General features: G+C 46.4%; 1 protein-coding gene and 1 pseudogene across 1 annotated transcript in view; one reads left to right on the top strand and one right to left on the bottom strand.

Annotated features, from left to right (window-relative positions):
• Nucleotides 1-16,057: 16,057 nt before the first annotated feature.
• On the bottom strand, nt 16,058-16,751 carry LOC131810265 (large ribosomal subunit protein uL11-like; annotated as a pseudogene).
• A 1,490-nt stretch (nt 16,752-18,241) lies between these two features.
• The window catches only part of SLC9A1 (solute carrier family 9 member A1), a 49,157-nt gene continuing 40,621 nt past the window's right edge, over nt 18,242-26,777 (top strand). The window contains exon 1 of the mRNA XM_059136059.1: nt 18,242-19,413. Within this exon, the coding sequence (XP_058992042.1) occupies nt 19,059-19,413 (355 nt within the window). The 5' untranslated portion in view covers nt 18,242-19,058. The remainder of the gene's footprint in view (nt 19,414-26,777) is intronic.

The raw sequence follows: 26,777 nt of genomic DNA, 5'->3' as shown, positions 1-26,777 counted from the left end.
TCCCAGGACCTTGGGATCATGACCTGAGCCGAAGGCAGATGCTTAACGACTTAGCCAACCAGGTGCCCCCTTGGTTCTTTTTATTGGAGAATATTTTTTAGAACCCAAAATCTAGATGTTGGATCCTTGCTTGTTGCTACTGGGGAGTAGACCTTTTTTTTTTTTTTTAAGATTTTTTTTTTCAATTTATTTGACAGAGAGAGATTACAATTAGGCAGAGAGGCAGGCAGAGAGAGAGAGGTGGAAGCAGGCTCTCCACCGAGCAGAGAGCGCGATGCGGGACTCGAACCCAGGACCCTGAGATCATGACCTGAGCTGAAGGCAGAGGCTTAACCCACTGAGCCACCCAGGCACCCCCTCATATGAGCATTTGTACCACCTGATGCTTATACCTATGCCGATTCTGTATTAATGCATGTTCATGGTAAACAAGTTGAAAGACTCAGATGTTAAGGAAGAAATCAAGCCAGCATTTCTGCTGTCCTGGGGAAAACTTTCTAACTCACCAGAGTCATCTGAGGATGTAATGGGCTTGCTTTAGATCTGTGCTTCATTCATTAGCCACATGGGGCCAGTGAGTACAAGAACCAAGGCTGGATCTGAGTTGGGATGATCTGATACAAAAAAAGAATGTAGGGGCACCTGGGTGGCTCAGTGCATTGAGGCCTCTGCCTTCTGCTCGGGTTGTGCTCGTGGGGTCTTGGGATCGAATTCCACATTAGGCTCTCTGCCTGGCAGGAAGCCTGCTTCCCTCACCCCACCCCGCCGCCACCTCTCTCTGTCTGCCTCTCTGTGTATTTGTAATTTGTCTGTCAAATAAATAAATGAAATCTTAAAAAAAAAAGAGAATGGGCACCTAGGTGGCTCAGTGGGTTCTGCCTTCACCTCAGGTCATGATCCCGGAGTCCTGGGATTGAGCCCTGAATCGGGCTCTCTGCTCTGCAGGGAGCCTGCTTCCTCCTCTCTCTCTCTGCCTGCCTCTCTGCCTACTTGTGATCTCTGTCTGTCAAATAAATAAATTAAATCTTTAAAAAAAAAGAAGAGAGAATGTAAAATATCTATTTAACAGCTTCTTATATTGATTACATGTTAAAAGGATGATACTTTGGATATGTGGAATTAACTAAAACATTGTGAAAATTAATTTGACTTTTTTGGTATTTTTTTAAAAGACTTTATTTATTTATTTGACAGAGAGAGAAATCACAAGTAGGCAGAGCAGCATGCAGAGAGAGAGCGAGAAGCAGGCTCCCCGCTGAGCAGAGAGCATGATGTGGGGCTTGATCCCAGGACCCTGGGATCATGACCTAAGCCAAAGGCAGAGGCTTAATCCACTGCGCCACACAGACACCCCTTTTTTTTTTTTGGTATTTAACAGAAAAATTTAAATTATGTACATGGCCTCCATTATATTTCTATCAGACAGGTTGTCTCCATGACCAGATATATTTGAGCACTGATTTTGTTAGAGTGGTGATTGGCTTCATTGGAGATGGGATTAGGTGGTATTTATTTATTTAAGTATAATAATATATATTGTTCTATTAGTTTCAGGTATACAATATAATAATTCAACAATTCTGTAAATTACTCAGTGCCCTTGATCCCCTTTACCTATTTCTCCCTTCCCCCTACCCAACTCCCCTCTGGCAACCATCAATTTGTTCCTCTGTATTTAAGAGTCTGCATTTTTTGTTGTTGTTTGTTCCTTTTTCCTTTGTTTCTTTTTTTTTTTTTTTAAGGTTTTATCTATCTATTTGACAGACAGAGATTGCAGGTAAGCAGAGAGGCAGTCAGAGAGAGGAGGAAGCAGGCTCCCTGCTGAGCAGAGAGCCCGATGTGGGGCTCCATCCCAAGACCCTGGGATCATGACCTGAGCTGAAAGCAGAGGCTTTAACCCACTGAGCCACCCAGGTGCCCCCCTCTTTGTTTGTTTCTTAAACTCCACATCTGAATGATATTATATGGTATTGTCTTTCTCTGATTTCTTTCTTTTTTTTTTTTTTTAAAGATTTTATTTATTTATTTGACAGAGATCACAAGTAGGCATAGAGGCAGGCAGAGAGAGAGAGAGAGAGGAGGAAGCAGGCTCCCTGCTGAGCAGAGAACCCGATGTGGGACTCAATCCCAGGACCCTGAGATCATGACCTGAGCCGAAGGCAGCGGCTTAACCCACTGAGCCACCAAGGTGCCCTCTCTGATTTATTTCACTTTGCAGTATACCCTCATGAGATATATATAGATATATATATCTATATATATCTCACATCTTCTTTATCCATTCATCAGTGGGTGGACACTTGGGCTGCTCCCATGTCTTGGCTATTGCAAATACTGCTGCAATGAATATAGACATGGATATCTCCTTTCAAATTCATGTTTTTATATTCTTCGGGTAAATACCCACTAGTGAAATTATTGGATCGTACAGTGATTCCATTTATATTTTTTTGAGGAACCTGTTTTCTACAGTGTTTTCCACAGTAGCTGCACCAATTTGCATCCCCAAAAACAGAACACAAGAGTTCCTTTTTCTCCACATCCTCATCAACACTTGTTATTTCTTGTCTTTTTTATTTTAGCCATCCCAACAGGTATAAGGTGCTAAATCATCATGATTGTGGTTTACATTTCTCTGATGAGTGATGTTGAGCATCTTCTCAAGTGCCTGTTGACCATCTGTATTTCTTCTTTGGAAAAATATATATTCAGTCCTTGCCCATTTTTAATTGGATTATTTATTTATTTATTTTGGTATTAGGTTGTATAAGTTCTTTATATATTTTGGATATTAGCCCCTTGTTAGATACATTTGCAAATATCTTCTCCCATTCAGCAGGTTGCCTTTTGTTTTGTTGATGGTTTTTTTTCACTCTGCAGAAGCTTTTTATTTTGGTGTAGTCCCAATAGTTTAATTTTGCTTTTGTTTCCCTTGCCTCAGAAGACATATGTATCTAGAAAAATGTTTCTATGGCTGATGGTAAAAGAAATTACTGTCTATGTTTTCTTCTAGGAGTTTTATGGTTTCAGGTCTTACATTTAAGTCCTTAACCTATTTTAAGTTTATTTTTGTGATTAGTGTAAGAAAGCAGTCTGGTTTCATTCTTGTGCATGGAGCTGTCCAATTTTCCCAGCACCATTTGTTGAAGAGACTCTCTTTTCCCCATTGTATATTCTTGCCTCTACTGTCATAGATTTATTGACCATATAAGCGTGGGTTTATTTCTGGGCTCGTTACTCTGTCCTTATTGATCTGTGTCTATTTTTTGTGCGAGTACCATACTGTTTGGCTTATTGCAGCTTTGTCGTACATGTTGGGATTGTGATACCTCCAGCTTGTTCTTCTTTATCAAGATTGCTTTGCTTATTCAGTGTCTTCTGTGATTCCATACAATTTTTAGTACTATTCATTCTAGTTCTAGTGAAAAATGTTGTTGGTATTTTAATTAGGATTGCACTAAATCTGTAGATTGCTTTTGGCAGTATGGACATTTTAACAATATTGGTTCTTCCAATCTGCGAATGTGGAATAACTTTTCATCTCTTTGTGTTATCTTCAATTGATGTTATCATATTATATGATTTTTTAAAAAGTTTTATATTTATTTTTATGTAATCTCCACACCCAACATGGGGCTCAAACTCATGACCCCAAGATCGAGAGTTGCATGCTTTTCTATCCGAGCCAGGCAGACGCCCCAGGATTAGGTGATCTTTAACGTAGATTTTATCCTGGAGACTTTATGATTCTATGTCTTCAGCCTTTCTCCCACACTTTGCCTTTGCCTACATTCTGCTTCTACTACATTGTTCTTATCCTCCTAACATGCCCTTTGATTATTTGTTTCTGAGCCTCTGTTTATCCAGTATGCGCCATCTAGAATGCCTTCTCTCCTATCTCTCCTGTCAGAACCCTACCGAACCTGAAAAGCAGCTCACATGCTGCCTCAGTCATGAAGCCTTTCCTGGCTGCTCACAGCCAGAATGAACTCTGTAACATCTCCAGAACTACTACTCACCAACCCCTCCATATATTCTGTACTTTGGCAATTTGCTGACTTCCGTCTCCTACTAGATTGGGAGCGCCTGGAGGGCAGAGATAAATGACACAGATAATTCCAAGGACTGATGTCAGATCCTCAAATTTGGGCTGTTTCCGAAAATCCATCTGGAGAATACATGGAGTCCAGGGCCCTCTTCTTTCCTGTCTCCCCTTCTTATGCTTTACAGAAGTCACTCAACCCAGGTCTTTAGGGGGACCTGCATGGCTCAGCTAGTTAAGCATTTGCCTTGGCTGGGGTCAGGATCTCAGGGTCCTGGGATTGAGTACCCTGTCAGGCTCCCTGCTCAGCGGGGAGTCCGCTTCTCCATCTCCCTGCTCTTGAATCCCTGCTCTTAGGCTCTTGCTTGAGTGCCCGCTCTCTTTTCCTCTCACATAAACAAACAAACATAAATAAAGTGTTTTTAAAAACCCAAACAACCCAAATTTTTGCCCACAGCATTGGAGGTGGAGATGTTATGCCTTCAGGGCACCAACCAAAGGTGAAGGATTCTGATGACTGAATAATAAGGCATTTTGCAAATCAGCCAGTTGCTAGTTCCTTGCTTTTAATATAGTTTAAGGAAGTTCTCATTTTGTTGTCGTTAAAAATAACTTTTGAGGGACGCCTGGGTGGCTCAGTCGGTTAAGCCGCTGCCTTCAGCTCAGGTTGTGATCCTAGGATCCTGGGATTGAGTCCCACATCGGGCTCCTTGCTCAGTGGGGAGCCTGCTTCTCTCTCTGCCTCTGCCTGCCACTCTGCCTGCTTGTGCTTGCTCTCTCTCTGACAAATAATTTAAAATTCTTAAGAAAAATAAAAAATAATAAAATTATAAAACTTTTGATGATCGATCACTATGTGATTTTTGGCTTGTAACTCAGAAGGAATTCAAATAATTAAGTGACATTATTATAATAAAACTCTGCCCATTCTTATCTTACCTATGGTAACATGGTTTCTCAGTGATTCTACTTACAGAAATAAAAAATTGATATAAAATTGTGGCAGAACCCAGCCTTATTCCAACAATAAGTAATATTTATCCGGAAATATGTAAACTCATAGCAAAAAGTCTATCTCTCTCTCTTTTTTTTTTTTTTTTTAAGATTTTATATATTTAGGGGTGCCGGGGTGGTGGCTCAGTGGTTTAAAGCCTCTGCCTTCGGCTCAGGTCATGATCCCAGAGTCCTGGGATCGAGCCCCAGATAGGGCTCTCTGCTCGGCAGGGAGCCTGCTTCCCTTCTTCTCTCTCTGCCTACCTCTCTGCGTACTTGTGATCTCTGTTTGTCAAATAAATAAATAAAATCTTTAAAAAAAGAAAAAAAAGATTTTATTTATTTATTTGACACAGGAAGAGAGAGCACAAGCAGGGGGAGCAGCAGAGGAAGTGGGAGAAGCAGGCTCTTCACTGAGTGGGGAGCCAGACATGGGACTCGATCCCAGGACCCTGGGACCATGACCTGAGCCAAAGGCACAGGCTTTAACCCACTGAGCCACCCAGGTGCCCCTAAACTTCAAAATTTTTAAACTGTAACTTTACGTATAAATTTCTGTTGAAGTATGATTTAGGTAATCAATAACAGACTTCCAAACATAAAATACATCAGCCTAAGATAACATTGCGTGAGAGGAAGCAAAATGTAACTAGCTATACATTCAAGAAGGAAAAAAAAAATGGTACACCATTTGTGTCTGTTAAAGTAGAGCTTTTGTTCTAGTATTTTCTTGGAATGAATGATAGTATGTTGATGGTGTAATAGTTTTATTTAAAATATTGATATTTACAATATGCTAGGAAGGATATCCTTTGCAACAATTTACAATTATGATGAACATTTTAGTTGTCAATCAAAAATATGTCAGAGGGGCACCTGGGTGGATCAGTGGGTCCAGCATCTGCCTTCTGCTCAGGTCCTGATCTCCTGGTCCTGTGATCGGGTCCCACTTCCCCGCTCAGCGGGAGTCCTGCTTTTCCCTCTCCCCTCGCTTGTGTTCCCCCTCTCACTGTCTCCCTGTCAAAATGAAATCTTTAAAAAACAAAAAAACAAAAAAACTTAAAAATATGCCAGATATCCTGCCTATGGACCTGCAGACCCCTTCTTCACCCTCCTCCCTCTTCTTCTGCCCTAGTTGGCTCACTTGAGATCAAGGATATAGTTGGAAGGCAGGCAGGGAGAAGCGTGCTCCGCCCCGCAAGCGGGGAGGATTTTACCCCACCCTGGAAGGAGCCCTCCACCCTTTCTCACGTGATAGATAGATGACAAAAACCTGGTTGGATGACAGGCACAGGGAGGATTACTCAGATTAAAACAGCCTGGCAGCAAACCCATAAAACCCCCTAGACTTAGAAGCTGCAGTGGCGGCCCTCTCAGGTCTCTTCTCTCTTTGGGAGCTTCCTACTCTATCTATCATTCAGTAAAGGTAACTATCGCTCAATAAACTTTGCTGCTTGTCTGCTTTACCTCTTTATTCTTGAAAGTGGTGGGACCAAGAACTGCGGGCATTAAAAATCTTACAACACTTGGGTGGAGAACATTAACAGCTCTGTGACTTTTATTTTTTCTTTTTTTTGGTGGGCAGCAAAGCAGGGTTTATTGAGCTTTAGCAAAGTGATAGTACAAAGTCCCAAGGAGGGGGGGACGGGAGAGAGTTGCCCAGCTCTGTGACTTCTGGCCATGGCTTGGGTTTGGTAAATGGGGAGTCTTAGCAGGCGGGTAAGAAAGTGAGGTCAAGGTCTCTATTGCCTTGGTTCCTACCTCTGCAAGTCTAGTTGGTTTGACCTTGTCCTTGGACAGGGCGTTAATGCTGTTTTTCAGCAGAGGGACTGCCCCTCTAGGTCTCTGGTGGTAACAGCCTGGCGGCTGCCTGTCCCAGCTTCCTGCATGATCCCTGGTGATTTTTTCTACCTTGACCACGCCTTCTAAATTACCACTTTGTATATACTATAACCGTCTTGAATTGCCTTACTTTGAGTGTGCCACTTGTTTCCTGTTGGTGTCCTCACAAATACGGAAGGGAGGCAGAATTTTTTAAAATCCCCGAAGGGGCCACAAAAGTAAAAAATCTGAAGACCTCTGATCCAGACTATAGCCTCATCCATTCATTCAATAAATAGTGGATTGTGCCCAGGGCTCCACTACAGAAGTGAATTACATGGGGTTCCTCAACAAGGGGTCCCCTTATTATTAAGTAATAATAACTCATTGGAACAGAAGATACACAAATAATTAAGCAAAGGGCAACAGAATGGTCTGTGATAAGTGCTTTACTAAAGATTTGGGCAATAAGTTGTGGGAGCACTGTGGAGAGAGCAACCATCTAATTTTACTTGGGAGAATTGGGGATAACCACAGTGGAGGTTTCATTGGTTTTATGGCAGCAAAGATAAGTAGCTTGCCTGAGAGGGAAAGGGAGAAAGGGCGTTCAAGGCAAGGGGCAACATGAATAGAGAACCAAAGGTTAGCAGAGGATTGCCGAGTCATGGCTGGGTTTCCAAAGGTGATTCGACAAGCACAAAGAATAAAGGAAATAATGTGTAAATATGATTAGGTTAAAATAAGGAACTTATAAGTGGCAAAAGGCATTGTAAACAGAGTGAAAACATTAAAGGGCTCCCTGGAAGAAGATAATTGCAATTCATATATAAAGAACACCTAGGAATCAGTAAGAACTAAAGATAAGCAAGCAAGTTGAAAGATCGGCAAAGCACAGGAACAGGCAATCCTGGGAGAGGAAGTCCTAAGAGAAATGCAGATTAACATAATTAGGGACTGCTTCCGAAGAGCAGAGTGTGTGACAAGGGGAAAAATAACTGCGCGGTGGAGAAACCTGGAAACACCACATTAATCAGGCGCTCAAGGGTCATAACGTCACCAGTAACAAGTCACAACAAGTCACATGGACAGCTTATGCCCTGGGGTTGGATGTGCCAAGAAGAGCACTTCACCTCTGTGCTATTCTTCTCGAAAACCCATAACCTAGTCATGAGGAAAACATCAGATAAGCTCATATTAAGGACATTCTGCCAAAGATGTGATCAGCGCTCCTGAAGACTCTCCAAGTCATAGGGACGGGAAAGACTGAGAAGCTGTCCCAGACCTGAGGAGACTAAATGCTGTGTAGTGACCCAGATTGGAGCTTGGACCAGGAAAAGTTCCAAGTGAAATCTGAATTAATCTCAAATTTAATTAAGAGTAATAAACCAGGGCCCCTGGCTGGCTCAGTAGATAGAGCTTGCGACTCTTGATCTCAGGGTTGTGAGTTTGAACCCCAACTGGGTATAAAGATTGCTTTAAAAAAATAAAAAAAAAATAGTCATATGCCAATGTTGGTGTCTTAGTTTTGACAAATCTGTCATGGTAATGTAAGATGTTAAATTAAGGGAAACTGAGGAGTATTTGGGAACTCTCTTGACTATGTTTGCAACTTTTCTGTTGATCTAAAGATACACCAATAATAAATACTCCAAATAAAAAAAGTTTATTTAAAAAAATGTGGAGGCACACCTGGGTGGTGCAGTTGGTTAAGCCTCCAGCTCTTGGTTTTGGCTCAGGTTCTGATCTCAGATGAAGCCCCGTGTTGGGCTCTGCACTCAGTGCAGTCTGCTTGAGATTCTCTCTCTCTCTCACCCCGTGCTCATCCTGCTCATGCTCTCACTCTCTCTCTCTCTCTCAGATAAATAAATCTTTAAAAAAAAATGCTGGGACACTATTTTACTACCCATCAAATTAACAAAGAATAAAAAAGTCTGACTCAAGCAAGTATTGAGAAGATATGGGTAAAGTAGCTCTTTCATACTTACAGAGGGGAGGGCAAAAGATACCTTAGGAAGGGGCACCTGCTGGCTCATCTGGTAGAACACGTGACTCTTGATCTTGGGGTTGTGAGTTCGAGTCCCACATAGGGCATAGAGATTTTTTTTAAAAAGATATTTTAGGAAAGCACTTTAGGAAATCAGAGAATGTACAAACCTTACAATCTGGAAATAATTTTCAAGTATAGAGGGAGAATTCTTAAGCGCTTATGTGCATTAAGAGATACGTATAAAGGCAGTTGATATGATATTGTTCACAAAAACAAAATTAGAGCATCTTGAATGTCCATCAGTAGGGAAACAGATTTAAACATTGAGATATGTTGGGGTGTCTGGGTGATATAGTTGGTTAGGTGTCTGACTCTTGGTTTTGGCCCAGGTTGTGATCTCAGGGTCATGAGATTGAGCCCCACATTGGGCTCTATAGACGTTCAATGTGGAGTCTGCTTGTGATTCTCTTTCCCTCTGCCCCTCCCACTCATGCTCACTCACACTCTCTTTCTCTCTATGAAATAAATAAATAAATCTTTACTTAAAAATTGAAATATATTGGAGCACATGGGTGGCTCAGTAGCTTAAGCCTCTGTCTTCAGCTTGGGTCATGATCTCAGGGTCCTGGGATCGAGCCCTGTGTTGGGCTCTCTGCTCAGCGGGGAGCCTATTTCCCCCCTCTCTCTACCTGGCTCTCTGCCTATTTGTGATCTCTCTCTCTGTTAAATGAATAAATAAAATCTTTAAAAAATTAAAAAAATAAAAATTGAGATATATTAATAGGATGAAATATTTACTATAGAGCAGTTCAAAGGAAAGAACAAGATCTATACATATTAACATGGCTAGATGTTAAAAATATAATATTGAATGAAAAAGTAATGAGGAAGAAGGATAAATATGATGCCATGGATATAAATTTAACAGACACACAAACATATCATATTGGTTTTTTAAAAGATTTTATTTATTTAGTTGTGAGAGAGAGGGAGAGAGAACGCAGGTGCACTGGCACACATGAGCAGGGGGAAGGGGCAGAGGGAGGAGCAGAATCCCCGCTGAGCAGGGATTTCCCATGTGGGGCTTGATCCCAGGACTCCAGGTTCATGACCTGAGCTGAAGGCAGACACTTTAACCATCTAAGCCCCCCGGGCGCCCCACCATATATTGTTTATGTTTACATGTACCCTAATTCATTCATCTAATAGAACTTTCATGAGTGCCTTAGTACGTGCCAAGTGCAATTTTCAGTTCTGAGGATACAGCAGTGAACCATAATAGCTGACAATTATATAGGACTTGCTGTGAGCCAAGCACTCCGTAATAATAATAATTAGTAATAATAATAACAGCAAACACTTATGTAGCATTTACTACAGAGCAGGTATAATTCTAACAACTTCACATGCATTAGCTCATTGAATCCTCATAGTAACCTTATGACATAGGTTCTCTTATTACTCCCATCTCATAGTGCAGCACTGTGGAGTGAACATGCCTAGAGTCACATGTCTAGACCGCGATAGTGAGGGCATTCAGATCCAGCCAGCCTGGCTCTGAGGCTGTCCTACCAATCATTACGCTCTTTGCCTTGAATCTGTGATGGCAAGTCAGGCTACACAAATGTGTAGGGTATGTAGTGTGTAGACAGTGGAAGAGCTGTGGAGAAAAATAATGAAGGGGAAGAAAGAGGGAGAAAGGAGTGGGGGTATTACATTTAAGGAGGGGATGTGGCATTCAGGAACAGCCTCCCTGAGAGACAACGACTGAGCAAAGATTCCCAAGGAAGGAGAAACCATGCAGCTTTCTGGGGGTGACTGCATTCCTGACAGAGGGAACAGCAAAGCCGAAGGCTCTGAGGAAGCTCTGAACCTGGAGTATTTGAAAAATAAGTGGCAAGGAAGCCTGGGTGGCTAAAGCAGAGAGAAGAAGGGGAAAAGGTCAGAGGTGAGGCCCAGGAGATGTGGGGGTTACAGTGGGGGGGTGCTTAGAAGTCACAATGAAGACCTTGGAGGGGTCTGAGCAGGGGGTAGCAGCACCCGACTGAGGCTTTAGAGGGCTTCCTCTGGCTGCTTTGTTGAGATGGGACCACTCAGAGGCTTTTGTAGTAACCTGGCAAGAGGGGCGCCTGGGTGGCTCAGTGGGTTAAGCCGTTGCCTTTGGCTCAGGTCATGATCTCAGGGTCCTGGGATCGAGGTCCGCATCGGGCTCTCTGCTCAGCAGGGAGCCTGCTTCCTCCTCTCTCTCTCTGCCTGCCTCTCTGCCTGCTTGTGATCTCTCTCTGTCAAATAAATAAATAAAATCTTTAAAAAAAAAAAAAAAAAAGTAACCTGGCAAGAAATGGTGGTGGCTTGGACCAGAATGGTTGCACTGGGGGTGCGAAGAAGTGGTTGGGTCCTGGACATATTTTGCAGATCCAGTTGGTAGTATTTGCTGAGGATGGACATGAAAGAAAGGAAGGCTTCTAGGGTGACTCGGGTTTTTGGCCTGAGTAAGGCAGAAGATGGAAGGACTGTTTCTTGGATAGAGAAACAGTGTGGGAAGTGGGTATGGGGATGGCCTAGAGCTCCCTTTTGGATGTCCCGAGTTTGAGGTTTCTGTTGGACAAGCAGGTAGTCATGTGCTGTATTCAGCTGGACACAGTAGTCTGGACTGTAGAGCAGAAGAGATTAAAAAAAAAAAAAATCTGTGTATGGTCTGCAGATAGATGTTATCTGAAACCACAAGAAAGGGTGAGATCACCAGAGACGTGAGTATAGATACAGAGCGGTGCAAAGGTGAGAACCAAGCCCTGGGCCCTCAGCATGTAGAGATCGTGCAGGAAGGGAGGATTCGGCAACAGGAGACTGAGAAGGAATAGCTGGAAGGGCAGAGGAAGACTGGGGGGAGGGGGAGAACCGGGAGGGAGCAGTTCCATCAGCTGATGGAAGAAAGGGGTTTGAGGAGCAAGTGATCAAATGTATGGAAGGCTCTGGTAGGTAAATGAAGACAAGGACTCAGGAATGGCTGATTGAGCAACACGGAAGTGTAGAGGGCAGAGTACGATACCCCAAATATGCCGCTTTGGGGTAAAAACCGTTTTGAGCTGAAGGCGACTGATCGAAGGGAGGCTTTCTGTCCTCCCCCTCTTCAGATGAAAGAAGGACAAAGATTTACAGAGGTGTCCCTGCTCCTTCTCCACCAGGAAGGACGAGAGTTAATCCCCGAGACAGCTTTAGACCCTTAGCTGGAACTAGTACCCCAAGAGTCTATACAACTAACTTCACTAACGAGCCATTCTCTGTCATTAGTTTCCTCTTTTTGCCTTCGCACAATTTGCTGTTCCTGGAGACAGGTTCTTTTCCTTTGTCTTGTCGCTTGCCTAAAAATGTATTGTTCCTGTGCTAAGATGATATATAAGCCCAAGATCTAACTAGACCTTTGAGTCACTCATCTGTGGATACATGATACACGTGTCCACAAACTTCTCTTCTCTTTTCTTTTTTTTTTTTAATACATTTTTAAAGATTTTATTTATTTTTTGACAGACAGAGATCACAAGTAGGGAGAGAGGCAGGCGGGGGCGGTGGGGAAGCAGGCTCCCTGCTGAGCAGAGAGCCTGATGTGGGGCTCAATCCCAGGACCCTAAGATCATGACCTGAGCCAAAGGCAATGGCTTAACCCACTGAGCCACCCAGGTGCCCTTCTCTTTGCATTTTCCTTGTTAATCGTCTTTGGCTAGTCTAACTGACAGGACCCCAGCAGGAGACCCTATGATGGGTAGAAGAGACTTCTCCTCTCCAGTAGAGGCCATTAGTGACATTGACAAGAGGGTTTAGGTACAGCATTTGGGGGTGAAAACCTAACTGGGCTGGATTTTGGAGAATGGGAGGAGAGATGATGCGGACAGTCCAGAAAGTACACCCAGGTTTTGGCCGTAGCTGGAGGCAGTGCAGAGTGAAGAGATGTGTATTGAAGTGTCCAAATAATACTTTACACTCATGGCAGAAGCTGCCTGTCATTGCTAGAAGTTGATGTACATTACATTCATATAGAGGTTGATGCCAAAACAGGTTCTAAGAGACTTTTTAAGATTTACGGTACATATATCTGTGGAAAAAAAAAAAAAAAACCATCACAAATAATTGTATGTTGAAAACAAATACAAGAAACTGTAACAGTTGATAATTCAGAAGTGAAAATTTTGTTTGTTATCTTTGTACTTTCAAATTGTCTTATAAATAATTAGGGGGGAAATTTGTGGGCCTGAATGTATGAAGTTGTGTGCTATGCGGAGAATGGGGATGGGGTATGCAGCTGTCTAAACAGAGGCTCAGAAAGTTCTCTGTGAAAGCTGTGTGTGTGTGTGTCCCATTTGCCTATAGCCAAATGGAGATGGGAGCGATACAGTGTTTACATTTTGGGTGTGGGGAAAGGAGAGAAGGGGTGGGGGGGGGGAGGGACAGGGAAGGGGAGAGAGGCAGAGCCCAACTCAGAGCTTGATCTCACAACCCTGAGATCATGACCGGAACCAAAATCAAGAGCCAGACATCTAACCAACTGAGCTAGAAATGATTAAGCTTAATGAAGAAGTCACATAGAAAGCCAAGCGAGGCCTCTCATGTCAGCCAGATTGTGAACACAAAGGAAAAGTTCTAGAAGGAAATTAAAAGTGTATTCCAGTGGGGATACCTGGATGGCTCAGCTGCCTTCAGCTCAGGTCATGATCCCAGGGTCCTGGGGTTGAGTCCCAGGGAGCATGGGGCTCCCTGCTCATCGAGGAGCCTGCCTCTCCCTCTCCTTCTGCTTGCTGCTCCCCCTGCTCGTGTTCTCTCTCTCTGGCAAATAAACAAATAAAATCTTAAAAAAAAAAAAAAAGTGTATTCCAGTGAGCACGCAAATGATAAGAAACTGAAACAACCTTATTGCTGATGTAGAGAAAGTTTGAGTGGTCTGGGTAAGCAATCAAACCAGCAGCAAATCTACTCCTGGTGAAGGCAAAACCTAATTCAGAGCAAGGCCCTCACTCTCTTCAATTCTGTAAAGGCTGAGAGAGGGGAGGAAGCTGCAGAAGGAAAGTCTGAAGCTAGCAGAGGCTGGTTCATGAGGTTTAAGGAAAGACGCCATCTCCATAAAATAAAAGTGTGAGGGGAAGCTGAAGCAGCAGGTGCTGATGTAGAAACTGCAGAAATTTCTCCAGAATATCTGGCTCAGATCTGTGATCAGTGATCAGGTGACTATCCTAAACAACAGATTTTCAACATAGATGAAACAGCTTTCTACTGGAAGAAGATGCAATCCAGGACTTCCATAGCTCGAGAGGAGAAGTCAATGCCTGGCTTCAAAACTTCAAAGGACAGGGCGCCTGGGTGGCTCAGTGGGTTAAGCCGCTGCCTTCGGCTCAGGTCATGATCTCAGGGTCCTGGGATCGAGTCCCGCATCGGGCTCTCTGCTCAGCAGGGAGCCTGCTTACCTTCCTCTCTCTCTACCTGCCTCTCCATCTACTTATGATTTCTCTCTGTCAAATAAATAAATAAAATCTTAAAAAAAATAAAAAAACTTCAAAGGACAGGCTGACTCTCTCATTAGGGGCTAGAGCAGCTGGTGATTTTAAGTTAAAACCAATGCTCATTTCCATTCCCAAACTCCTTAAAAACAATGCCAAATTTCCCATCCAAGTACTAACCAGGCCCGACCCTGCTTAGCTTCCGAGATCAGACGAGATGGGGCGCGTTCAGGGTGGTATGGCCATAGACAAAACAATGCCAAATCTATTCTGCCTGTGCCCTATCAATGGAACCACAAAGCCTGGATGTCGGCACATCTCTTTACAACCTGGTTTACTGAATATTTTAAGTCCACTATTGAGATGTACCACTCAGAAAAAACATTCATTTCAAAAACATTACCTGACAATGCACTGGTCATCCCTAAGCCCTGATGGAGATGTATATCAGGATTAATGTTGTTCTCATGCCTGCTAATACAACATCCATTCTACAGCCCATGAATCTGGGAACAATTTTGACTTTCAAGCCTTATTATTTAAGAAATTCATTTAAAAATTATATTTCATATGGCTATGGTTGCTTTAGATGGTAATTCCTCTGATGGACCAGGCAAAGTAAATTGAAAACCTTCTAGGGGCACCTGGGTGGCTCAGTGGGTTAAAGCCTCTGCTTTCGGCTCAGGTCATGATCCCAGGGTCCTGGGATCGAGCCTCACATCGGGCTCTCTGCTCAGCAGGGAGCCTGCTTCCTCCTCTCTCTGCCTGCCTCTCTGCCTACTTGTGATCTCTGTCTGTCAAATAAATAAATAAAATCTTTAAAAAAAAAAGAAAAGAAAACCTTCTAGAAGGGATTCATCATTCTAAATGTCATTAAGAACATTCACGATCCATGGGAGGGAGTCCAAATATCAACATTAATGGGAATTTGGAAGAAGTTGATTCCCACCCTCATGGATGACTGTGAGTCTTCAAGACTTTAGTGGGGGATGTAGCTGCAGATGGGGTGTTAACAGCAAGAGAACTAGAATGAGAAGCGGAGCCTGAAGACAGGATGGAATGCTGTGAGCTCATGAGAAAACTTTAATGGATAAGGAGCTGCTTCTTATGGATGAGTAAAAAAGTGCAATCTACTGGTGAAGATGCTGTGAAGACTGTCAAAATGACAACAAATGATGTAGAATATTAGTTAAACTGAGTTGATGAAGCAGCGGCAGAGTTTGAGAACACTGACTCCAAATTTAGAAGAAATTCTACTGTGGGTAACAGAGAAGTCATCATGAAAGGAAGAGTCAATAAATGCAGCAAACTTCATGGTTGTCTTATTTTAAGAAATTGCCCCAGCCACCGCAGCCTTCAGCACCCACCACTCGGATCAGTCAGCAGCTATTAACATGGAAGCAAGACCCTCTACCAACAAAAAGAATATAACTTGCTGAAAACTCAGATCATGGTTAGCATTTTTAGCCATAAAGGTTTTTTCCTACAGGGGAGGGTGGAGTTGTCTGTCAAGTGATCCTCTTAAAAAAAATATATGTTATTAAACTTACTTAAAAAAAAAAAACATGACGTTTGCTGCATTGATTGACTCTTTCTTTCATGATGATTTCTCTGGAACCAACTTGGGGCTCAGACTCACAATCCTGAGATCAAGAGTCACATGTTTTACTGATTGAGCCAGCCAAGTGCCCCAAATTATCCTTTATTAAAATATTTTCCTCTGTAGTCTTAACTAGCTGGGCATTCCACTGTACCTCTATTGATGTCATCTATGATGTCATGAGGGTGGTGGCCATGAACATTGCAACCCACAGACTGGGCTGTCCCAGGATTCTTTAATGGTTCTGGAGAGCTCTGTGGCTAAAGATCCATGCAGCACCTGTTGAGCAATTTTGACAATCTCATCAAAAGTGATATTTCCAGGGGCGCCTGAATGGCTCAGTGGGTTGAGCCTCTGCCTTCTGCTCAGGTCATGATCTCAGGGTCCTGGGATGGAGTCCCACATTGGGCTCTCTGCTCAGCGGGGAGCCTGCTTTCCTCTCTCTGCTTGCCTCTCTGCCTACTTGTGATCTCTCTCTGTCATATAAATAAAATCTTTATCTTTAAAAAAAAGTGATATTTCCATTGTGCTTAATGTTTTTCTTCTTTCTGTCTCTTGACAGTTCCTTGAGGGCTTTGATAATTAGGGCCAAGAGTGAAAGTATCTTTTCAGTCTGGGTCTGTCTGTTCTGAGTGGTCAGTATCCCTGTAATCCTCAGACCTTTCCAGTCACAGGTTGCCTTGGTGATGTCATCAGCAACATTTTCTGGATCTAGACCCGGGGAAGACGGATCAGGGTCAGGACAGATGTGGCATTGATTTCCCCAGCAGTGTACCTCAGGTATACAACTTTGATCTCATTGGGGTCAAAGTGACATGGCATTGGTGGTGGTGGGGGGTTGGTGTCAGATTTGGGACCATGGAAGACAACTGCACCTTCACCTCCTCTAAGCTGAAAGCCAAAAAAGCCATAAAGTATTTTTTTAAATTAAGAATTATTTATTTATTTGAGAGAGCATATGCACAAGCAGGGGGAAGAGAAGAGGGAGGGGGAGAGAGACAGAAGCCGACTCCCTGTTCTGGGACCATGGAGCCCAACACGGGGCTTAATCTCACAACCCTGAGATCATGACCTAAGTGAAATCAATCAGATGCTTAACTGACTGAGCCAACCAGGCATCCCCACAAAGTGTTTTTTAATAAAGGTATGCACAGGGGGGCCTGGCTGATTCAGTTGGTAGAGCATGTGACTCTTGATCTCAGGGTTGTGAGTTCAAGCCTGGGCATAGAGCCTATGCCTGGGCATAGAGCTTACTTAAAAAAAAAAAAAAAAAAGGTATGGACAGTGTTTTGTTTTGTTTTTATTGAACAATTTTTTTTATACATCATGCTATTGCACACTTAACAGACTACACTCTAGTATAAACATAACTTTTACATGCACTGGGAAATAAAAAAATTGATCTGATTTGGTTTATTGTGATTTTGCAGTGGTCTAGAACTGAATCTGCAGTATCTCTCAGGTATGTCTATATTAATGACCCTACTCACTTTCTCTCTCTTTTTTTTTTTTAATAAAAACTTTTGTTTATTTGACAGAGACACAGCAAGAGAGGGAACACAAGCAGGGGGAGTGGGAAAGGGAGAGGCTGAACGGGGGGCCTGATGTGGGGCTCGATCCCAGGACCCTGGGATCATGACCTGAGCGGAAGGCAGAGGCTTTAACTCATTGAGCCACCCAGACTCAATGTTGTTGAACATTGTTCTTTAAACCACCCAGTTTGTGGTATTTTGTTACGGCAGCTCTAGCAAACTATTATAACTATACACTAGTTAAGGAATTCTCCTATTTTCTTATCTGCAAAACTGGAACCATAATAATGGTTTTATTGGCCAGGCTCTATTCTAAACCCTTTAGGTAGATTATCTCATTTGGTCATCATAGCATCGCTCCGAAATAGGCACATCTACTATGTCCCCTGTTCAGATAAGAAAACTAGGGAACAGAGAAGTTAAGTAACTCGTTCAAGGTCATATAGTAACTAAATACATAAGATAAAATACATCCTTTGAGAGCTCTTCATGAGACTGCTGGTGTCTAGTGAAAGCGCTTTGTAAATAGTAAAGCATTCCACCCGTGTTAGTTAGAATCTCAGGGGATTCAATCCTCCTCCCCGCCCCCCGCCCCGCCTTTTTTTTTTTTTTTTTTTTTTTAACTTCTGACTCGTCCTCTTCCTACCCGTAGTTCCTTCCCTTGGCGACAGTGGTCGCTGCGGTGCGCGGGCGCTGACAGGTCCCTCTAGCCCGCTGCGCTGGCTGCTCGCTGGTGTCTATAAATAGCAGTGCCGGGCTCAGCCAGGCATCAGTCCGCCGCTGCCGCCGGGTTAGGGGCTGGGGCTGCAATTGTCGCTGGAGCTGGACGCGGCGGAGCTGAAGCTGGGCCGGGGCGGAGTGCAGCGCCGCGCCGGGGCCGCAAGGAGGGGTGTGTTGCTGCCGGCCCACCGCGAGCCGCCCCCAGCCCGTGCCGAGGCACCCTCCCGCCAGGCCGCCTACCTCCGCCTTCCGCCTCCCTCCATTTCCCCGGAATTTAAGCCCGGCGCGCCTGCACCCCGGCCCTTCTCTGGGTGGGGAAACTCCCGGCCCCTTTCCGGCTTCACTCCTTCCTCGCAGGCTGGGCTCCCAGCCCCCTCTCTTCTTTTCCTGGGCTGGCTCCCACCCCCCACCCCTCCTTTGGTCCCCTTCCCTTAGGTCAGGCTCCCTGCCGCTTCCCTTAGCTGAGTCCTGGCTCGTCAGTCACTTTCCTCAGCCAAGGGTCCCAGCTTTCCCCTTTCCTTTTCTTTGCCTGGGGTCCAACCTCTTCTGTCCCTTCCTCTGTCCCTAGGGTGCAATCCCTTTCTCCCCCCCTCACCCCCCCACGCATCCCCCCCAGGCCTGGAGTTCCAGACCTATTGGACTCCTGTGGTCCTTTCTGGGTCCTTGGCCCCTTTCCCCAGTTTGGAGTTCTCCATTGCAAACCCAGCCTCCTTCTACCCCCCAGAGATCTGCTTCCACGTAAATACCTCTCTAAAACATGAACTTTTCCTAGGGACGGCCTTAGTCTGTCTTCCACCTGCTGACCCCTTGCTACCTATGTCCCAGGTCTTACTCTCACTTTGCTAAGGGTCAAGGCCTGCTGAACCAAGGGATCAGCATGATGCTTCTGTGGTCTGGCATCTGCGGCCGCGCTCCCCCGCGAATCTTCCCTTCGTTGCTGGTTGTGGTAGCCTTGGTGGGGCTGCTGCCTGTTCTCAGGAGCCATGGCCTCCAGCCCAGCCCTACGGCCAGCACCATCCGAGGCTCAGAGCCCCCACGGGAACGCTCTATTGGGGATGTCACCACCGCCCCACCGGAGATCGCCCCCGAGAGCCGCCCTGTTAACCATTCCGTCACTGAACATGGCATGAAGACTCGAAAGGCCTTTCCGGTCCTGGGCATCGACTACACACATGTGCGCACACCCTTTGAGATCTCGCTCTGGATCCTGCTGGCCTGCCTCATGAAGATAGGTAAGTCCAGTTACCTGGACACTTCTGTGGCCCAAACTGGTGAGCTTCTTGCCCCATCCTTACCACTTGAGACTACCCAGGAATAAAGGGGTGGACCACTCCAGTAAAGTAGGCAGCCTCTGTCCTGCCATCTTGGTCTTTCTCAAACTTGGGCTCTGTGGTCTGAGGGCTCCCAAGATTGGAGTCAGCTTATGTGCAAGGGGGGAAAGCAGGATTAGAGCATGGGATGCTTCTTATACAAGGTACGTCCAGCAAGGGTTCCAGGCCTGCAGGTCTCCTGTGGCTGGGCCAGACCCCAAGGGGAGCCAGGCACCCAGCTGTGTACGAGACAGACTAGTGTCTTCCAGCAAGTGGCACAGTCGACTCTGTCAACAGCAGCCGCGGCAATTACATGCTTCATGGGAGGGCATTCCAGAATGGAGTGTTTATCTACTTGGCCTGTCTGAGGAGTTTAAGTATAGTAGGGGACCTGTGTGCTGGACCTGTGGGATCCCCACAGTATCACCTTCCTTTATTCCCAGAATGTTATCTGTCAGCTTTGCCTGCCCAGGCTGGCCGGGAGCCCCTGAGTCAGTTTCCTGCCCAGGAATGCCATCCTTTACACAGTGTATGGGACTGGGGCCCTGGAAGTTTGTGAAGTCTGTTTTGGAGGTGGGGGGGGGAGTGGAGGAGGTTGAAGCTTGGTCTGGTCCCCCCAATCACCTGCACATTGGCACCTCGCTGTGTCTCAAGGTGCTGCATGGGCTGGCCAGTCACGTTGGCTGGCTACTCAACCAAGTGGGAGAGGGACAGGTGATGGGCTCAGGATATTCTGGTCCAAAGAGACTTTGAAATGTTCTTGTGGGGAGAAGGAACCAGAAAAGTTGTTCCCTCCCCTCCCTGGTCTTCCTCCCTGCTAGGCATGGACACTCTGTTCTGCTGGGTGATTGATGGAGTTCCCCGGAGCCTGCATAGCCCAGAAGTCTCTGGAAGTGTGTCTGGGGCGGCTTTGAAAGCTGCCTTAGCTTTGTTAGCCTCACCTATCTGTGGAAGACATGAGGATCTGGGATTCTGCTGGTTTGGGTTTGGGGAGTTTGTGACTCTTGGTAGGAAGCTTTGCAGCTTTCCCAAGGACATGCAGGAGCTGAGTGGTGATGCTAGGCTGGTGTGAGGCAGGCTCTGGGACATGCCGCAGCAGGACACTGTTTTGACAGAGCCAGTTGCTGGCATGGAGCTTTGGTGCTGTGACAGTAGGAGGGCTTGTGCATGGAGCTGGACTACCAGCTCCACGTACCTGTATCCTGATGGCAGCCAGCTTCCTGGTAAAAATCAAGGACTGGGCAAGGGGAGCTATGTGTACTGATTCGGACAGCAACATGACCTTGAACCAGCTGGGGCCTTTTTCTGCAGGTCTTGCCCAGCTGTGAGACTGGCAAGAATCTCTAAATTTGACCATTACCAATTGAATCATGAAAACTGTGTCTTGTTTTTTTTTTTTTTTTTTGTAAGAAACTAGTGACCATGATGTGTCATTTGCCTATATGAGACCTGGAAGAGACCTCACGGTCACTGTCTAGAAATTGTCCTTCTCTCTGCAACTCCCTCGACCTTCCAGCAATACCCGGCATTGTGTTAGGGCACTGGGGGGCTGGTACACACACAACAAGTCTCAGTGTCTTCTCTTGGTGTGACCACAGAGATCCTACTCCAGGGAGGAAGGAGTTTGTCCCTGAAGGCCTGATATCTGTGTCTAATGGGGTCAGGCTTGGCCTGCTTTGTCCCCATCAGAACCCGTACCAGGGACCCTGAGCAGCTGGAGAACAGAGAGGGTGGCATGGCCAGGCCATCAGTCTAGAAGTTAGGAAACTTGGCTTCTCATCCCATCTCCCTCTGTGACCTTGGCCCAGTCACGCCTCCCCACCTGTCAGCTGATCTTTGGCCCCTTCCAGGTCTGACATTTCTGCCATTCATTCCACTGACTCAGGTAACCCTGGCAAGTCACTCAGCCTTGGGCCTCAGTTTTCCCATTGTAAAATGAGGAGACTGGATATGATGTCTGAGAACGTTTGCAGTTCCAAAAGCTGGTGTCTCTGGCTTGGAAGGGCATTCGGAAAACAGAGGAGCCCTAGCATCTGGCTCTTCTGGGGAAGAGAATTACAACCAAAAGATCCCAAGGTCCCTGTTCAGGTGGCAAAAGTGAACGACCATTTCTTCCTTTACCTTTGCAGTGGAGAACTGAGGTTAGATGCAGGCACCTCTGCTCTGCCACTGAGCCTTTCTGAGCCTCTGCTTCCTCAGGTATAAAATGGGGGGAATAATAGTACTTAGAGTGCTGCCGATGTGACAGTGACCCCAGTTAACACAAATGAAGCTGTCTTTATACCTACTGGAAGTACTCAGTAGTGACAGCTGCCCCTGTTGGGACTTACTTTATTTTGTTTATTAGAGAGCCCGTGCACGCATGTAGGCTCCCCACTGAGCAGGGAGCCTGATGCGGGGCTCATCCCAGCACCCTGCGATAATGACCTGAGCCGAAGGCCGAAGCTTAACCGACTGAGGCACCCCGGCGTCCACACCTGTTGGGATTTGAAGCACCAATGGCAAATGCATCTCTATCTCAGCCTCCCACATACAGTCTTCGTCTGAAGCTGGAAGATTACAAATCTCTCAACCCTAGGCTGCCACAGGGCGTCCTTCCTTAAGGTTTCGGTGTGTTGGGTGTGTCCTACCGATTTTGTTCTTTCACTTTAGCTGCCTCCAGGGCAGGTTCTAGAGGGGGGAGGGGAGAGAGCACCAACTGACTTTGGGGACAGGTCTTGGGGCTGAGGCCATGCTCCCTGTGCACGCTCAGATATCCAGGAATCTAGGAGTTCATTCTGGGGTCTTGCCTACTCCCTCAGCGCCTCTGTGTGGGTAGGAACCGAGTCGGAGCCCTCATTCTGTCACGTCTGGCAGCTGCTTGCCTTGTAAGGTGCCCCTCCGTTAAGAATAGAAAGTGCTGTGTGCAGTTCGCCTTCCTGTCCTCATCAGTGAGCGGAGCCTTAGGTTGGCCCCGTCAGAGATGGCTGTGGGAGGCTGAAGTTCTAGAGGAATGCTTCTGGGTTCTCTGCTGACTGGCTCCATGGGTGACATGAGGCCCTGCTCTGGGCCTTTTTGCTTGCTCTGATGGTCAGGGATTCTTGCCTTGTCTTTGACAGGGAGGGGCTGGTGGGAGGAGGGGGGTTTAGACTGTTGGGAGACCTGTGAGCGTGACCCCAAGCCTTAGGTTAGGTTTGCTTCCCCACGCCCCCACCTTGTGATTTGGGCCCTGCATGAATTCCGCTTTGTCCCCAGTTCACCCAACTGCCACTCTAGTGCTTGTTCCAAGGGAGAGCCCAGCTGTAACCTGGCCTGCCACTGGTACCCCCTGTGTTTGTTTGCCCATATCCCTGATCTGGAACTCCTGGCAGAGGCTCGCGAGCCCATAAAGCAGGTATTCTTCTTGTCTCCTGACCAGAGACAAAAAAGCCTTCCTTTGTCTCTTCATGTCTTATAGCTTTTGTTTTGTTTTGGTCTTTGCAAGGCATATCCTGTCATTTCCTCCTTAAACAGGTCTGTAAGTAGGGGAGGTGGGGGTGGGGGTCACTGCCTCCCACTTCACAAGCATGGCTATCAGCCCCAGCAACTGGCTTCCTGTAAAATAAGACAAGAACTCACCTCTCCCACTTCTGAGAAGGAGAGAGGAACAACTTTAAAGGTCATGTTGAAATTGTCTCAAGAAGCCCAGACAGCCTTCTCTAAAAAGAAAGGGGCGACTTTTTCCTCTTTGGGCAGAGAGCTGACTGCAGGACGATGGGAGGAGAGGGTCAGCCAGGGGCTGGGAGGAAGCCTTCAGGTAGGACATGTGTCTCCAGAAGCATCCGGGCTCTTGGAGGGCTCCTGACTGGTCACGTTGCAGTCACGTTGGACTTCATTCCGCAGAGCTCCCACGAGGCATGCCTCTCTTCTCATTCCTACCCAGCTCCTCCAGCTCTGGGAAAGCAAAGACATGGTCAGAACTCCTGGGCTTCTGCCCCTGCCCCACAGTACCAGTGTCCGTGCCAGGTGCCTTGTTTCTCTGGACCCGATTTGCCTCATTGGTAGTGATGATGCCATCTCTACCTTCCTTCTAAGACGGGTGTAGAGGACACCCTTGGGAGTGCCCAGCACTGTGCCCCGCTATTCAGGCTGCTTCTAGGGCCTGTTCAGACTCCACCCCTCTGGGCGGTCTTCCCAGCCCACTCCAGCCCACAGCAGTTGCTCTGGCTTCTCCCCCTGAACCCGTTTCCCTTATTGTTTATCCACAATTTTGGCACGAGGCCTAGCCTGCCCTGTGACATCTCTTCTGTTGGGTGTGTTTGTGTTTTAATCAGAATTACCATTTATTGAGTATCTACAGAGTAGTGTCAGGCACTTTATAAAAGTGATCTCATTTAATTCCTACTAAAATCATATGAAATAAAAGGCTATCTCTGTTTTTCAGATGAGGAAACAGCTCATAGAGGTTATCCTCCATGATGCTGAATTGCTGTTTCTTTTCTGTTTGAGTCTTGGCATAACCCCCAGAGGAGTGCACCTGTCTCTCCTGCCCCTCACAGACCCGGGGCAGAGGCATACATGGCCTTCTGCGGAGTTGGAGCCCAGCCTCCTGCGCTTGGACTCCCTCTTGGGATGCGGCGGATGTCAATGGTGGGAGCCCTCTCTCTGTCCTGAGAAAGGGGTTCAGTGCCTAGCTTTGGGCCTATCCCCTGTCTCCATGAGTTGCATAGATAAAGGCTGGGCCTGTGCCTGGTCCTCTGGTAGTGACCTCCCTGTCCTCTCTTTGGAGGTGCCCTCTTTGTGGTCTGACTAGAGCTCATTTCTTCCCACCTTGGGCAGGGGAGTGCCAGTGAAAGAGCCAGGAGGGGCTCTTCTGCCTCTTGGCAGAGAGGGTGCTCAGGGCTCAGCAGGATCCCCTGAGAGGCAACCTCTGTGTTGGGAGCAGATGGCACAAATTTCTTTAGCCCTAGAAGGCAGGCAGAATCTAGTAGTAACTATCATTACTACTGTAACTGGTTTCCAAAGCACTTACGTATGTAGTAGTTAATTCTGATCGTCTCAGTGGGTTAGCAGGTGGTTGATGTGCCCATTGTACATCTAAAGAACCCAAGGTCACATAGCAAGTAAGTGCCAAAGGACGCAATTCTGGACTTCTAACCCAGGACCCCATCCTCTTTCCTTCCTGGCTGACATGCTGTGTCCTTATAAAGATCAAGGGAGACCAGAGATCCAAAGGGGTTTTGATGAGAGTAAGTGACTAGGCACATCCACATTGGTAACTGGAGTGGTTGTCAGAAGGGACACCAGCTCCCCCAGTAGGAGGGAGAGCTGAAGGAGCAGGGCAGTCTGGGGTGGTCTGGAGCCCAGGCCAGATCAGCAACTAGAGCTAACGAAGAGTGTGAGGGGCCTGTCATTCTCAGGGCCTGTCATTCGCTCAATGGAACAGCAAACCTTTGCAATAGAGGGCTTTTCCTTTTCCTTAAAGTGTTGTAGGCCCTCCCGGAGGAGAAAGGAGAGGCAGAGAAGTGAACTACAACCAAAAACATGCTGAATGGGCAGGAATGAGGAAGTCAAGAAACTTGAGATCTGGTCTTAGTTCTTTGCTGAGCTGTGTGCCCTTAGGAAAGGCACAACCTCTCTGAGCTCCTGTTAGGGATTACCTGTAGTAGTTTTGTCAAATTTTGCAAATTACCTTAGCTGCTGCTTATTGAGCTCCTATTTCAGAAGCTTTGTCGGGTACTTGCACAGCTAGATTGGGATTTAAGCCCACATCTTTCCGACTCCAGAGCCCGTGTTCCTCATTGTGCCCCGGCTCCCTTTCAATTCATAAGTTTTATTTTTCCCATAATCATTTTGAACAAGAAAGTTTTACGGTTTTACTATTTCAAGTCTTAACGGCTCTGTGTGGATCATTTCTTGGGTTTAGGAAAAAACTGTGACCTCCTCTCCCCCCAAGTTCCACTATGAATTAAATCGTCCTTCTCTGAGGTGTTGGCATTGAGAAACACAGGAGAGGCCGGGAACTGGAGTGGAGGGGCCCCAGACTCCCTTTGGGAATGCCAGCCTGGACGGAGCTGGCTGGCCTGCCTCCTTCCGCCCTCTCCTCCCCTGCCCCCTTTCTTTCTTTCCATGGTGGGGAGAGAAGGCTCACTCAGCAAACCCAGGACCTGGATTATTCCTGAGTCATCCATCGCCTGTGTGGGCCTCATTTTGCAGCATTCACACCCCCTGCAAACATCTGAGTCAGACATGTCTCCCCAAGGTTGTCTGCACACACCGCCCTGAGCCAGACCATGTCTTTAGATGCCGATAAACATCAACTCATACTTTTAGGCAGCCCGTGATTATGTGTGGGTATTTTTAATCTTATAGGCTAATCTAATTTTAACTGAACTAAGTTTTGAGTCGGGCCCAGAGCAGTGGGCTCTCTCCCTTATTTGGGATCCTGCTGACTTCATTTTCTTCCCCCAAAGCTCGTCTAACTTATGGGGCCAGTTCGGGGGTCTGTTAGGGCAGACCTGACCCCTGACTTCTGATACTGACTTGCTGAGAATTTGGAGTTCCCGACATCACCCCCAGCAAGTTCTTTTCTGAAAAGATACGTCCTTAAGCAGCTTGGAGCAAGGTTCAGGATGAGAAATCCTGCTCCTCCCCAGGCCCCCTTTCCAGTCCCTTGGGGGGACATTAATTCAGTCTGGCCCTTCCTCAGTACTCAGACTGTTGGTGACCAGGCCACCGCAGGCAGAGAGGTGACATCACAGCTGTGTGTCCACAATCTCACCAAAATGAATAGCTAACAACACTTAACACACTCGCCGTGTGGCAGGCAAAGCTTACAAGCGCTTTCTTTGTATTGGTCAGCCAGGACCGAGAGCAGCTAATTAATTTGTCTCATCAAGCTGGGATCCAAGAGGCAAGTCAGTCGAAATCAGCCACCAGGCATTTAGCTTGTGGCCCATCAGGGAACCAAGAAGAGTGAAACCCCCAGCCCTGCTGGTTAGGAGCTTTGGGTGTGCTTAGGAGAAGATGGTGTGTTTCACACAGAGGGGATGGGCAGACTCCCGGCTGCAGAGTTCAGGGAATGGCGGTCCCTGAGGGCAGGGGTGAGTAGGGGAGGCTTCTCAGGGGAAGTGGAACTTGAGCCAGTCTTGAAGGATGGAGAGGAATGAGATAACCATGCAGGACCAAGAGAGTTATTCTTAGCACACAATTCCCACAAGCATGTCAGCCCTTGAGGACAGGGCCTTTGTTTGCTTCCTTCTGTGTGCCTGGCGCAGAGTTAAGAGCTGAGTATCCGGGGATTGAAGGAGTGCGGGACTGCCTTCCAT

The sequence above is a fragment of the Mustela lutreola genome, chromosome 10, assembly GCF_030435805.1.
Source record: "Mustela lutreola isolate mMusLut2 chromosome 10, mMusLut2.pri, whole genome shotgun sequence".
In the NCBI taxonomy this organism is placed as follows: Eukaryota; Metazoa; Chordata; class Mammalia; order Carnivora; family Mustelidae; genus Mustela; species Mustela lutreola.
This window is presented reverse-complemented; position numbering and strand designations above follow the sequence as displayed.